The sequence below is a fragment of the Theropithecus gelada genome, chromosome 11 (genome assembly GCF_003255815.1).
Source record: "Theropithecus gelada isolate Dixy chromosome 11, Tgel_1.0, whole genome shotgun sequence".
Classification (NCBI taxonomy): Eukaryota; Metazoa; Chordata; class Mammalia; order Primates; family Cercopithecidae; genus Theropithecus; species Theropithecus gelada.
The window spans coordinates 69,193,338-69,207,344 of NC_037679.1; the positions used below are offsets into that span (position 1 = coordinate 69,193,338).

The 14,007-nt window shown below is 39.5% G+C and overlaps 1 protein-coding gene across 6 annotated transcripts in view; it reads left to right on the top strand.

Moving 5' to 3' along the window:
• IFT81 (intraflagellar transport 81) overlaps nt 1–14,007 on the top strand; it is a 91,516-nt gene that overhangs the window by 22,751 nt on the left and 54,758 nt on the right. For all 6 annotated transcript variants that reach the window (XM_025401465.1, XM_025401464.1, XM_025401470.1 and 3 more), the window contains 2 exons: nt 91–186; nt 12,965–13,111. In XM_025401465.1, the coding sequence (XP_025257250.1) occupies nt 91–186; nt 12,965–13,111 (243 nt within the window). The remainder of the gene's footprint in view (nt 1–90; nt 187–12,964; nt 13,112–14,007) is intronic.

Consider the following 14,007-nt stretch of genomic DNA (forward strand, 5'->3'; position numbering starts at 1 on the left):
CAAGGCTAGTTTGGCCAGATGTCACTTAGTTTATGTACTTACAGGGAAAGATTTAACTTTTTTTTTTTTTTTGCTCTCATGCTGTTTTAGATAAATGAAATAAACACAGAAATTAACCAGCTGATTGAAAAGAAAATGATGAGAAATGAGCCCATTGAAGGCAAACTCTCACTGTATAGGCAACAGGTAAGAACATTCTTTTGGCTCACATATATAGATCTGTAAGCATATTCGTGAACCACTGGCTGTGTTATCTATAGTCTTAAAGTGAGAAGGAAGTAGAGAATAAATGTTGTTCTGTCACTGCTAATCTCCAGAGTATATCAAAGAATTAGTGGAAAAGCCACAAAAGATGCTTATTCAAGTTTGAAATTTGATACTTCTAATAATGCTTAGTTTCCTCAGCATGTACAAACTGTGGTAATAGAGCTATTTGTGTTTGTATCTGTGACTGTGGAATTTATTTTTAAAATGAAAACTTACCTTAGGTGGTATAAGTAAAAACATTTATAATTTTTAATAAGTTAATGAAAGTATGCTTTTTCAGGTTTAAAGTTAGTTTGCAAGTGTAGAATAAATTAAATTTTAGTGCTAAAGCATTTATTATTTTATCCACAACTAAATTGTCACTTAGTTTTGAGGGTACTTACCTTGTTTTATATTTTTATAAAAGATTGAAATGAAGGCCATGGCTTATCTGAAAAGAACCCAGGTGGGAGGATTTTAGTGTGAAGAGCATTCTATAACCACAGAAAATACTAAGCTACATAACAAAGCATTATTTAAGGACATTAGAATTTTTTAAAACCTTTATAATGGAAAATTTCAACCAATTACAAAGGTAGAGGCAAATTGTTCAATAAACGCTCATGTTTCCCTGAGCTACAGGGTTCAGGGCCATTCTTGTTTCTTCTATACTACCAACCCCAACTGTATTATTTTGAAGCATATCTTAGAGTTCGTCATATCATTACATCTATAAATATTTAAGAATATATATGTAGCCGGGCGCGGTGGCTCACACCTGTAATCCCAACACTTTGGGAGGTCGAGGCGGGTGGATCACGAGGTCAGGAGATCGAGACCATGGTGAAACCCCGTCTCTACTAAAAATACAAAAAATTAGCCGGGCGTGGTGGTGGGCGCCTGTAGTCCCAGCTACTCAGGATGCTGAGGCAGGAGAATGGCGTGAACCCGGGAGGCAGAGCTTGCAGTGAGCCAAGATCACACCACTGTACTCCGGCCTGGGCGACAGAGCGAGACTGTCTCAAAAAAAAAAAAAAAAAAAACCATCAAGAATATGATTACTACTGAAAATTGGTTTTTAGTTCATTTTGTCCTTGAGGTATATATTCAGAGACGTTTCTAGCATCTATCCCTGTGCTTCCACCCTATTCTTTCCTTCCCACATAGGTTACTTTTTAAATTTCACACTTTATTATTCCATTAGAAATATTATATAGATGTATATACTCATCTCTCACTTCTTAGGGAAAGAAGAACATATTAAACACACTTTTCTTCTCCTTGCATTTTTTTTCTTCTTAACAGTATATGCTGGTGACCATTCCATAGTAGAAAACCTTTTATTCCTTTTTAAAAATAGCTTGATTGAGATATAATTCACATACCATACAATTTACCCATTTAAAGTGTACACTTCAGTGGTATTTTAGTGTATTTATACAGTTTGTGCAACCATCACCACGATCAATTTTAGAACAATTTTATCACCCCTGAAATAAACCCCAAACCTAGCACCCACTTTCCATTTCTCCCCCAAACCCCCAATTTCAACTGATTTGAGACCAAATCAGTCTCTATAGATTTGCCTGTCGTGCACATTTCATATAAATGGAATATTTTAATATGTTATTCCTTGTCATTGGCTTCTTTCACTTAGCATAACATTTTTAAAGTCCATCCATGTTGTAGTATGTATATCAGTACATCATTCCTTTTTATTGCTGAATAATACTCCATTGTATAGCTGCATCATATTTTGTTTGTCCATTCATTGATTAGTGGGCATTTAGGTTATTTTCACTTTTTGGCTATTATGAGTAATGCTACTACGAACATTCTTATACAAGTTTTTGTGTGGATATATGAGATTTTAAAATTATTTTCTAAATTGACAAATACAAATTGTTTATGTTTATGGTATGCAACCTGATGTTTTGAAATCATAGAATAGCTAAATCGAACAAATATATGCATCACCTCACATACTAATTTTTTTGTGGTGAGAACATTTAACATCTATCCTCTTAACAATTTTCAAGTGTAAGGTACATTAACTATAATTACATTATACAAAGATCTCTTGAATTTATTCCCCCAACTGAAATTTTGTATCCTTTGACCAGTATCTTTCCAATCTGTATACCTCCCTAATCCCCTGAAAGCCACCATTTTACTCTTCTGCTTCCATGAGTTCAGCTTTTTAAGATACCTCATATGAGTGAGATCATGTAGTATTTGTCTTTCTGTGCCTGGCTTATTTCATTTAACATAGTGTCCTTCAGGCTTATCCATGTTGTTGTAAATGACAGGATTTCCCTCTTTTTAAAGGCTGAATAGTATTCCATTTTGCATATACCACATTTTCTTTATGTATTCATTCACTGATGGATACATGGGTTGAGTCCATATGTTGGCCATTGAAATTAATGCTGCAATGACAATGTAAATGCAGATATCTCTTCAATATACTGATTTTTATTTCCCTTGGATATATACACACTAGTGGGATTGCTGGATTATATGCTAGTTCTATTTTTAACTTTTGAGGAACCTCCATACTGTTTTCTATAATGGCTATACTAATTTACATTCCCATCCACAGTGTACCAGAGTTCCCTTTTCTTCACATCCTCACCACCACTTGTTATCTTGTGTCATTTTGATAATAGCTATTCTAATAGTTATGAGGTGATAGCTGATTTTTAAATTTACATTTCCTTGATGATTAGGGATGCTGAGCATTTTTTCATATACCCATTGGCCATTTGTATGTCTTTAATAAATGTCTCTTTCAGTTATTTGCCCATTGTTTAATCAGGTTATCTATTTTTTTTGATATGAGTTGAGTTCCTTATATATTTTAGATATTAACCCCATTTTTGAATTGGGTTGTTTGGTTTTTTGTTGTTGGGTTTTACGAGTTCTCTGTATATTCTGGATTTTTTTTTCTCAGAGATAGGGTCTCACTCTATTGCCCAGGCTGGAGTGTGCCATCATAGTTCACTGCAGCCTTGAACTCCTGGGCCCAAGTGATTCTCCCTCTTCAGCCTCCCAAGTAGCTGAGACTACAGGTACCTGCCACTGCACCTGGCTAATTTTCTGTAGAGATGGGATCTTTCTACAGTGCCCAGTCTGGTCTTCAGTCCCTTCAAGAGATCCTCCCGCCTGGGCCTCCCAAAGTACTGGGATTATAAGTATCAGCCACTATGCCTGGCTTATTCGGGATGTTAATCCCTTATCAGATACATGATTTGCAAATATTTTCTCCCATTCTGTGTGTTGCCTTTTTACTCTGTTGACAGTGTCTTTTGATGCACAAAAGTTTTAAATTCTCATGAAGTCCAATTTGTCTAATTTTTTCTTTTGTTGCCTATGCTTTTGATGTCATATCCAAGAAATCATTGCTAAATCCAGTGTTGTGAAACATTTACCCTATGTTTCCTCTAACAGTCTTATGCTGTTCCCTAACAGTAATGCTGGCCTCAGAGAATGAGTTAGGAAGTTATGCTACTCTTCAACTTATTGGAAAAGTTTGAGAAGGATTTGGTGTTTGTTATTTTTTACTTTTTTATTTTTGAGACGAAGTTTCGCTCTTGTTGCCCAGGCTGGAGTGCAATGGCGTGATCTCGGCTCACCACAACCTCCGCCTCCCAGATTCAAGCAATTCTACTGCCTCAGCCTCCTGAGTAGCTGGGATTACAGGCATGCACCACCACGCCAGCTAATTTTGTATTTTTAGTAGAGACAGAGTTTCTCCATGTCTCTACTAAAGGTCAGGGTGGTCTCGAACTCTCGACCTCAGGTGATCCACCCGCCTCGGCCTCCCAAAGTGCTGGGATTACAGGCGTGAGCCACGGCGCCCAGCCTGGTGTTCGTTAATTTAAGTGTTGGGTGGAATTCACCAGTGAGGCCATCAGGTCCAGGGCTTTTCTTTGTTGGGAGATTTTTTTTTTTTTTTAGACAGAGTCTCGCTCTGTCACCTAGGCTGGAATGCAGTGGCGCAATTTCAGCTCACTGCAACCTCTGCCTCCTGGGATGAAGCAATTCTCTGCCTCAGCCTCCCAAGTAGCTGAGATTATAGGCGCCTGCCACCACCCTTAGCTAATTTTTCTGTATTTTTAGTAGAGACAGGGTTTTACCATCTTGGCCAGGCTGGTCTTGAACTCCTGACCTTGTGATACACCCACCTTGGCCTCCTAAAGTGCTGGGATTACAGAGCTTGCAATGAGCTGAGATCATGCCATTGCACTCCAGTCCAGGCAACAGTGCGAGACTCCCATCTCAAAAAAAAATGTATTTTTGGCCGGGTGCGGTGACTCATGCCTGTAATCCTAGCACTTTGGGAGGCTGAGGCAGGCAGATCACATGAGGCCAGGAGTTTGAGACCAGCCTGGCCAACATGGTGAAACCCTGTCTCTGTTAAAAATACAAAAATTAGCCAGGCGTGGTGGTACATGTCTGTAATCCCAGCTACTCGGGAGGCTGAGATGGAAAAATCGACCCTGGGAGGCAGAGGTTGCAGTGAGCCAACATCATGCCCCTGTATTACAGCCTGGGTGGCAGAGGAAGACTCTGCCACAAAAAAAAAAAAAAAAAAAAAAAAAAAAGAAAACATGTATTTTTAATTTCCACAAGTTTGTTAATTTACCAGTTTTGTTTCTGTTAATGATTTCGAACTTCATCCCGTTGTAGTCAAATAAGATACTCTGTATGATATCTATCTTTTAAAATCTACTGAAACTTTTTTTTTTTTGGACACAGTCTCACTCTGTCACCTAGGCTGGAGTGCAGTGGCGAGATCTCAGCCTCTATATGTCTCAGTTTTCTATATGTCTGCTAGATCTAGTTGGTTTAGTTTGTTGTTTAAGTCCTGTATTTTCTAACTTATATTCTGCTTGTTCTATCCATTATTGAGATTGAATGTTGAAGTCTGAAACTATTATTATACAATTGTCTTTTTCTGTGTTCAATTCTGTCAGTTTTAGCTTCATATATTTTGATGGTCTGTCATTAGATGTGAGAATGTTTATAATTGCTTATAATCTTGCTGTATTGAACCTTTTATTAATAATGTCCTTCTTTGTCTCTTGTACTCTTTTAAAATTTAAAGTTATTTCATCTGATATTAATATAGTCACCCTGTTGTCTTTTGTTTATTATTTGAATGGAATATCTTTTTCCATCCTTTCACTTTCAATTTAGTTATGTCTTTGGATCTAAAATGAGTCTCCTGTAGACAGCATTACTTGGATCATGTGGTTTCTTGGGGGTTTTTTTTTGAGACGGAGTTTCACTCTTGTTGCCCAGGCTGGAGTGCAATGGCATGATCTCAGCTCACTGCAACCTCTGCCTCCCTGGTTCAAACGATTCTCCTGCATCAGCCTCCTGAGTAGCTGGCGCTTGCCACCACGCCCAGCTAATTTTTTGTATTTTCAGTAGAGATGGGGTTTCACCATGTTGACCAGGCTGGTCTTGAACTCCTGACCTCAGGTGATCTGCCCGCTTTGGCCTCCCAAAGTTCTGGGATTACAGGCGTGAGCCACCGCGCCCGGCATGGATCACATGTTTTTTATCCATTCTGCCAATCACTGTCCTTTCATTGGATAGTCAATCTATTTATATTTAAAGTGATTACTGATAAACAGCAACTTCTGTCATTTTGCTATTTGCTTTCTATATGCATTATAGCTTTTTTGTCCCTCATTTCCTGCTTTACTATCTTTTGTGTTTAGTTGATTTTTTATAGTGAAATGTTTAAATTCCTTTCTCATTTCCTTTGTGTATATTCTATAGCTATTTTCTTTGTGGTTACCATGGGGATTACATCCTAAAGTTCTATCACTGTGATTTGAATTTATACAAGTTGAACTTCAATAACATATAAAAACTCTGCTCCATTACAGCTACATCCCCACCCCTTTCAGTTGTTCATGTCACAAAATGACATCTTTACACATTGTGTGCCCAAAAACATAAACTAATAACTCTTTTAAATGTGTTAATCTCTTAAATTATATACAAAACAAAATGTGGAGTTATAAACCAAAATTACAGTAATACTAGCCATTCAGCTATTAATAATTGTGTTGTTTTAAATGTATAGTCTCTTAAATTATGTAGAGAACAAAAAGTGGATTTACAGACCATTGTTACACTAATACTAGCTTTCATAATTGCTCATGTATTTGCCTTTATTGAGATCTTTCTTTCTTATACAGCTTTGTGTTACTTCCTAGTATCTTTTCACTTCACCTTACAGAACTTATTTGAGCATTTCTTCCAAGGCAAGTGTAGTTTTAACAAAGTCTCTTAGCTTTTGCTTATCTGGGAATGTAGCTTTTGTTTACCTGGGAATGTCTTAATTTATTCCTTACTTTTTTTTTTTTTTTTTTTTTAGCGATGAAGTCTCACTTCATTGCCCAGGATGGAATGCAGTGGCATGATCTCCACTCACTGCAATCTCCGCCTCCTGGGTTCAAGCAGCTCTTCTGCCTCAGCCTCCTGAGTAACTGGGACTACAGGTGTGCATCACCATGCCCAGCTAATTTTTGTATTTTTAGTAGAGATGGGGTTTTGCCACATTGACCAGGCTGGTCTAGAACTCCTGACTTCAAGTGATCTACCTACCCCAGCCTCCCAAAGTACTGAGATTATAGGCATGAGCTACCACACCCAGCCTCTCCCTTACTTTTGAAGGACAATTTTGCCAGATATATGATTCTTGGTTGACAGTTCTTTCTCTTAGCATCTTGATATATTATCCCACTGCTTTCTGGCCTCCAAAGTTTCTGATTAGAAATACGCTGATCATCTTAATGAGGATCTCTTGTATGTGACTAGTCAGTCTCTTGATGCCTTCAGAATGTTCTTTGCCTTTGGCTTTTGACAGTTTGATTTTGTTGTTGTTGTTGTTTTTTCAGGAGTAGAAGTTTATTTTAAAAGACCTTAGAGGCCAGGCGTGGTGGCTCACGCCTGTAATCCCAGCACTTTGGGAGGCCGAGGCAGGCAGATCATGTGGTCAGGAGTTTGAGACCAGCCTGGCCAATATGGTGAAACTCCATCTCTACCAAAAAAACACAAAAATTAGCCTGAGGTGGTGGCGTGCGCCTATAGTTCTAGCTACTTGGGAGGCTGAGGCAGGAGAATTGCTTGAACCTGGGAGGCGGAGGTTGCAGTGAGCTAAGATCACGCCATTGCACTTCAGCTTGGGCAACAGAATGAGACCCTGTCTCGAAAAATAAATAAATAAATAAATAAATAAATAATCATCATAATAAAAGGCCTTAGAACAGAAAAGAAAGGAAGTGCACTTGGAAGAGACCCAAGCAGGCACATGAAGTTTAAAGAAAGAAGGTCGGCCGGGCTTGGTGGCTCAAGCCTGTAACCCCAGCACTTTGGGAGGCCAAGACGGGCGGATCACGAGGTCAGGAGATCGAGACCATCCTGGCTAACACGGTGAAACCCCATCTCTACTAAAAATACAAAAACTTAGCCGGGCGTGGCGGCGGGCGCCTGTAGTCCCAGCTACTCGGGAGGCTGAGGCAGGAGAATGGCGTGAACCCGGGAGGCGGAGCTTGCAGTGAGCTGAGATCCGGCCACTGCACTCCAGCCTGGGTGACAGAGCGAGACTCCGTCTCAAAAAAAAAAAAAAAAAAAAAAAAGAAAGAAGGTCAAGCACCAACAGTTTGATTTTAATGTGTCTCAGTGTGTGTTCTTTCAGTTCATCTTTCTTGGAGTTTATTCTGCTTCTTAGATGTTTATATTTATATTTAATCAAATTGATGAAGTTTTCATACATTATTTCTTCATATATTCTGTCTGTCCCTTTCTCTTTGTCTTTTCTTTCTGGGACTCCCACAGTGCATATACTGGCCTACTTAATGGTATCCCACATGTCCCTTAGGCTCTGTTCACTTTTCTTCAATATTTTTCTCTTTCTATTTCTCAGACTTGATAATTTCCATTGACCTGTCTTTAAGTTCATGGATTCTTTTGTCTGCCTTCCCAAATCTGCCTTTGAATCCCTCTAGTGAATTTTTAATTTCAATATTGTACTTTTTAGCTCCAGGATTTCTTTTTCCTTTCTCTTTAGGTTTTCTCTGTATTTGGCATTTCCATTTTGTTAATACATTGTTTTCTTGATGTTCTCCACATCTTCGTGAGTTCTTTAAGCATCTTTAAGACAGTAGTTTTAAAGTCCTTATCTAGTTGATATGCCATCAGGTCTCTTTCAGAGAACTTCTATTGATTCATTTTTTTCCTCTGTTTTTATTTTTATTTTATTTTATTTTTTTTTGAGACAGAGTCTCACTCCATTGTCCAGGTAGAGTGCAGTGGCACAATCTCAGCTCACTGCAACCTCCACCTCCTGGGTTCATGCAATTCTCCTGCCTCAGCCTCCTGAGTAGCTGGGATTACAGGCTAATACAAAAATTAGCCATCACACCTGGCTAATTTTTGTATTTTTAGTAGAGACAGGTTTCACTATGTTGGCTAGACTGATCTTGGAACTCCTGACCTCAAGTAATCCAACTGCTTTGGCCTCCCAAAGTGGTAGGATTACAGGCATGAGCCACCGTGCCTGGTCTATTTTCAAATTTTTTTAACAATTTTATTCTAAAAAATAGAAACAGGGTGTCATTATGCTGCTCAAACTGGTTTCAAACTCCTGGCCTCAAGGGATCCTTCTGCCTTAGCCTCCCAAAGTGTTGGGATTATAGGTGTGAGCCACTGTGTCTGGCCTCATATTTTTCCTTTAGATGTATCATATTTTATTGTTTCTTTTTATGCTTTGTGATTTTTTTTTGGTTGAAAAGTGGACATTGGAATCTCATAATGTATTAACTCTGGAAATTAGGTTCTCTCTTTTCCCAGGGGTTTACTGTTTTTTTGTTATTGTTTTTGTTTTTTTGATTGGTGTAGACTGGGCCAAAGAATAGGCTAAAATGTAAAGTTAAGATAGGGTGGGTACAGTGGCTTATGCCTACAATCTCAGCACTTTGGGAGGCCAAGATGAGTGGTTGAGCTCAAGAGTTTGAGACTAACCTGGGCAACATGGCAAGACCCTGTCTCTACTAAAAATGCAGAAATATAGCTTGGTGTGGTGGTGTGTACCTGTGGTCTCAGCTACTCACCAGGCTGAGGTGGGCAAATTGCTTGAGCCTGGTAGGCGGAGGTTGCAGTGAACCAAGATTGGGCCACTGCACTCCAGCCTGAGTGACAGAGCCAGACCCTGTCTCAAAAAAAAAAAAAAAAAAAATTAAAAAAAAAATTATCTCAGGTCTTTTCTGAGCCATTGCATTTCCCTGGACATGTGTGGTCACTTTGTAAATTTTTCCATATATGCAGTTGCTTTTTAATGTCTTAGTCTTAAATGTCTGGTTTCCAAAAAGGGAGAATGAGAAAAATTAAAGGGACAGAAAAAAGGATCCGGACCTATAAATCCTCTAGAAGTCACTTCAGTCAGAGGGGGAGGGACTTGTAATAATGGTGGAAGATGCAACAACAATGGCCTCCCTCTCTTTGTCTGCACCTCTGTGATCAGAAGTAGCACTCAGGTCACAGATCCCCAGTATTGGAGGACTAGGTCCTTTCTGTTCACTCTTGCTCCAGCAAGCTGTGTGCACGCTGCACCAGGAACATGTGTTTGGGGCTGGGGGTGGGAGATGAAACCTGCTACTGTGCTAAGGGCTGAAATTGATTGAAATTAGCCTCACTTTGCTGTCCAAGCTTTCCACTGGATGTTGCAAGCACTCAGTATTCCAACAATTACACTGGTAGAATCTGTGTGTTGTAATTATTTTGGAATACCAGAGCAATTGTTCACTAGGTGAGGAGACAGATTTCAGGTGCTTCCTGCTCCACCACCCTCTCAGAATCTCACCTCCTCAAACAGTTTCAAAACTAAAAGTAAAATTTATGCCTACATATTGTATTAGGGTTATCCTAATCAACCATATATCCTATTGGTTAGTCAGAACTAATAGGATATAGGTATATATAAAAGAGAGTTTATTACGGAGAATTGGCTCACACAATTACAAGGCAAAGTCATGATAGACCATCTGCAAGCTGGAGAAAGAGAAAATCCAGTAGTGGCTCAGTCCAAAGCCAAAAGCCTCAAGACCAGGGAAGACGACAGTGTAGCCTTCAGCGTGCAGCCGAAAGGCCAAGAGCCCAAGGAAGCTGTTGGTGTAAGTCTCAAAAGCTGAAAAACCTGGAGTCTGATATCCAAGGACAGTAGGAGAGGAAGCATCCAACATGGGAAGAACAAAGAGAGCCAGTAGACTCAGCAAGCAAAGCTATCCCACCTTCCTCTCCCTGCCTTGTTCTAGCAGCACTGGCAGCTGATTGGACAGTGCCCACCACATTGAGAGTGGGTCTTTGTCTCCCAGTCCACTGACTCAAATGTCAGTCTCCTCTGGCAACACCCTCATAGACACACCCAGAAAAAATGCTTTACCAGCCACCTAAACATCCGTCAATCCTGTCAAGTTGACACCTAATATTAACCATCACATGTATTTACTTTCATTTTTGCTTTTATAAATGAGGGCTTTTCTTTCCTTATGTCTTCCGACTGATTTTGTCTATGAAAGCTATTGATTTGGTTTCTGTAGTTTTTCTATTGATTCTTTTGGACACATAATTATATATAACATGCAAATTCCAATTTTTCCTGTCAAATTTTTATGCTTCTAACTGCTGTCTCATGTCTATTAGCTAATACTTTCAACGCAGTAATTAAACTGTGTAAAGGTAGTGGGCATTTTTTTCTTGTTCCTGAGTTTAGTGGGAAATACCCTCATATTTTTCTATTAAATAAGATCCTGGTTTGGGAATGAAGTTTATATTTATTTTATGTTACTTATTTTATTATTGAAGTATACCATCAATTCTTACATAGTTTGGTATTCTATCATTCCTTCTTCACCACTTTTTTTTTTTTCTCTTTTGAGATGGAGTCTCACTCTGTCACCCAGGCTGGAGTGCAGTGGTACAATCTTGGCTCACTGCAGCCTCCGCCTCCCACGTTCAAGGAATTCTCCTGCCTCAGCCTCTCAAGTATTTGGGACTACAGGTACACATCACCATGCCTGGCTAATTTTTGTATTTTTAGTAGAAACAGGGTTTCACCGTGTTGGCCAGGCTAGTCTTGAACTCCTGACCTCAGGTAATCTGCCCGCCTTGGCCTCCAAAGTGCTGGGATTACAGGCACGAGCCACCATGCCTGACCCACTTTTTTTTTTTTTTTTTTTGCTTTGAGACAGGGTCTCTGTCACCCAGGCTGGAGTGCAGTACATGATTATGGCTCACTGCAGCCTCAACCTTTTAAACTCAAATGATCCTCCCATCTCAGCCTGCCAAGTAGCTGGGACCACAGGTGTGCATCACCACACCCAGCTATTTTTCTTTTATTATTTATTTTTTTTTTAGAGGCAGGGTCTCACTATGTTGCCTAGGCTGGTCTTAAACTCCTGGGCTCAAGTGATCCTCCCACCTTGACCACCCAAAGTGCTGGGATTACAGACGTGAGCTACTGCACCCAGCCTCCTTCATTGTTTAAGCTAGAATAGTTCTATGGAGTGAAACATTCCTTCATCATCACCTGTCTTTTCATTTTTTTAAAAAAAGGACAATAGAATTTTTTTAAAGGATTTGTGCTAGAGATTTCGCTCCCCTGTCATATTTTCTTGAAAAATTATTTGTATCCTTTCTCTTAAGACAGATTGGCTAATGTTTTTCTTAAACTAGTACACCTATGGTTCATTTAAGGAAATCTCCCAACAGTTACTAGCTAATATAAAATGCCGCTAAGAGTAGCTATTTGCATTTTGTAAACATTTGTCTAATTCTGGTGAGTCAGATGTTTGAGTTTGAACCTGCATTTTATTTATTAGAATGGCCCAAATATAATAGATGTTTTAATATTTCATTTTAAAAGTATGGATATTGAATTTAGTAAGATGACCCATGTTGTAGTTTTGAGAATGAAGCATTTTTTTTCTTCCAATAAAGGGAAACCCACCATGAGAAATACAGTAGACTTGGTGTTACCTTCTATTGACTTGAACTAGGATGTATTTTCATTAGCATTTGAGTGTTATCTGAGAAGACTTTAATATTTTTCTTTTCCTTCTTTTTTTTTTTTTCCGAGACAGAGTCTTACTCTGTCACCCAGGCTGGAGCCCAGTGGCGTGATCTCAGCTTACTGCAACCTCCACCTCCCGGGTTCAAGCGATTCTCCTGCCTCAGCCTCCTGAGTAACTGGGATTACAGGCGCACACCACCATACCCGGCTAATTTTTGTATTTTTAGTAGAGATGGGGTTTCACCATGTTGGTCAGGCTGGTCTCAAACTCCTGACCTCGTGATCCGCCTGCCTCGGCCTCCCAAAGTGCTGGGATTACAGATTTGAACCACTGCACCTGGCCTAATATTTTTCTTATTAGCACATTTTTGTTTCTCTGCTGATATGTCTTACATTTTCAGAGCTTTGTCTTCCAAAGTGTTTGTAGGTTGGTATTTAATATACGTTGTATGTTCATATTCAGTATAATTGGTGATGATGAGTAGTAGGGCAAGGAGTATTGGTTAGGAGAGACCAAGCTGATATTGAAAATATAACTTGGTAAAATCTAAAAAATAGATAATTTCACAAGATAATAGGAAGCTGTTTGTATATCTTATTATATATTCATATTTAATGCTCAATCAGGCATCTATCATTTCCCGTAAAAAAGAAGCCAAAGCTGAAGAACTTCAGGAGGCCAAGGAGAAGTTAGCCAGCCTAGAGAGAGAAGCATCATTAAAGAGAAATCAGACCCGTGAATTCGATGGTACTGAAGTTTTAAAGGGAGATGAGGTAAGCTGAACCATTTCATGGGACAAGGGTATAAGTATTGTTTTTATGTGAAACTATTAGTGTGTTTGACTTTCTTAGTTTGAATGTTAATATTGGGAAGTTAATCTTATTTTATAAAACTTATTTAAAACTGAATAGTCTTTTTGCAATAATACTGAGATTTTTTTTTCTTTTTCTTTTTCTTTTCTTTTTGAGATGGAGTTTTACTCTTGTCACCCAGGCTGGAGTGCGATGGCAGGATCTCTGCTCACTGCAACCTCCACCTACCGGGTTCAAGTGATTCTTCTGTCTCAGCCTCCCACATAGCTGGGATTACAGATGCCTGCTACCACGCCCAGCTAATTTTTGTGTTTTTAGTAGAGACAGGGTTTTACCATGTTGGCCAGGCTGGTCTCGAACTCCCGATCTTGGATGATCCGCCTGCCTTGGCCTCCCAAAGTGCTGGGATTACAGGCGTGAGCCATCACACCTGGCCATACTGAGAATTTCTTGATGTAAAATGGCAGATATGTTAGTGATTTTACGAGATACTATATTCCAAATTTTCACTTTTTTTTTTTTTTTTTTTTTGAGATGGAGTCTTGCTCCGTCACCCAGGCTGGAGTACAGTGGCGTGATCTTGGCTCACTGCAGTCACCGCCTTCTGGGTTCAAGTGATTCTCCTACCTCAACCTCGTGAGTAGCTGGGATTACAGGTGGATGCCACCACACCCAGCTAATTTTTGTATTTTTTTTTTTTTTTTTTGAGGCGGAGTTTCACTCTTGTTGCCCAGGCTGGAGTGCAATGGCACGATCTCGGCTCACCACAACCTCCGCCTCCCAGGCTCAAGCAATTCTCCTGCCTCAGCCTCCCTAGTAGCTGGGATTATAGGCATGCGCCACCACGCCCAGCTAAT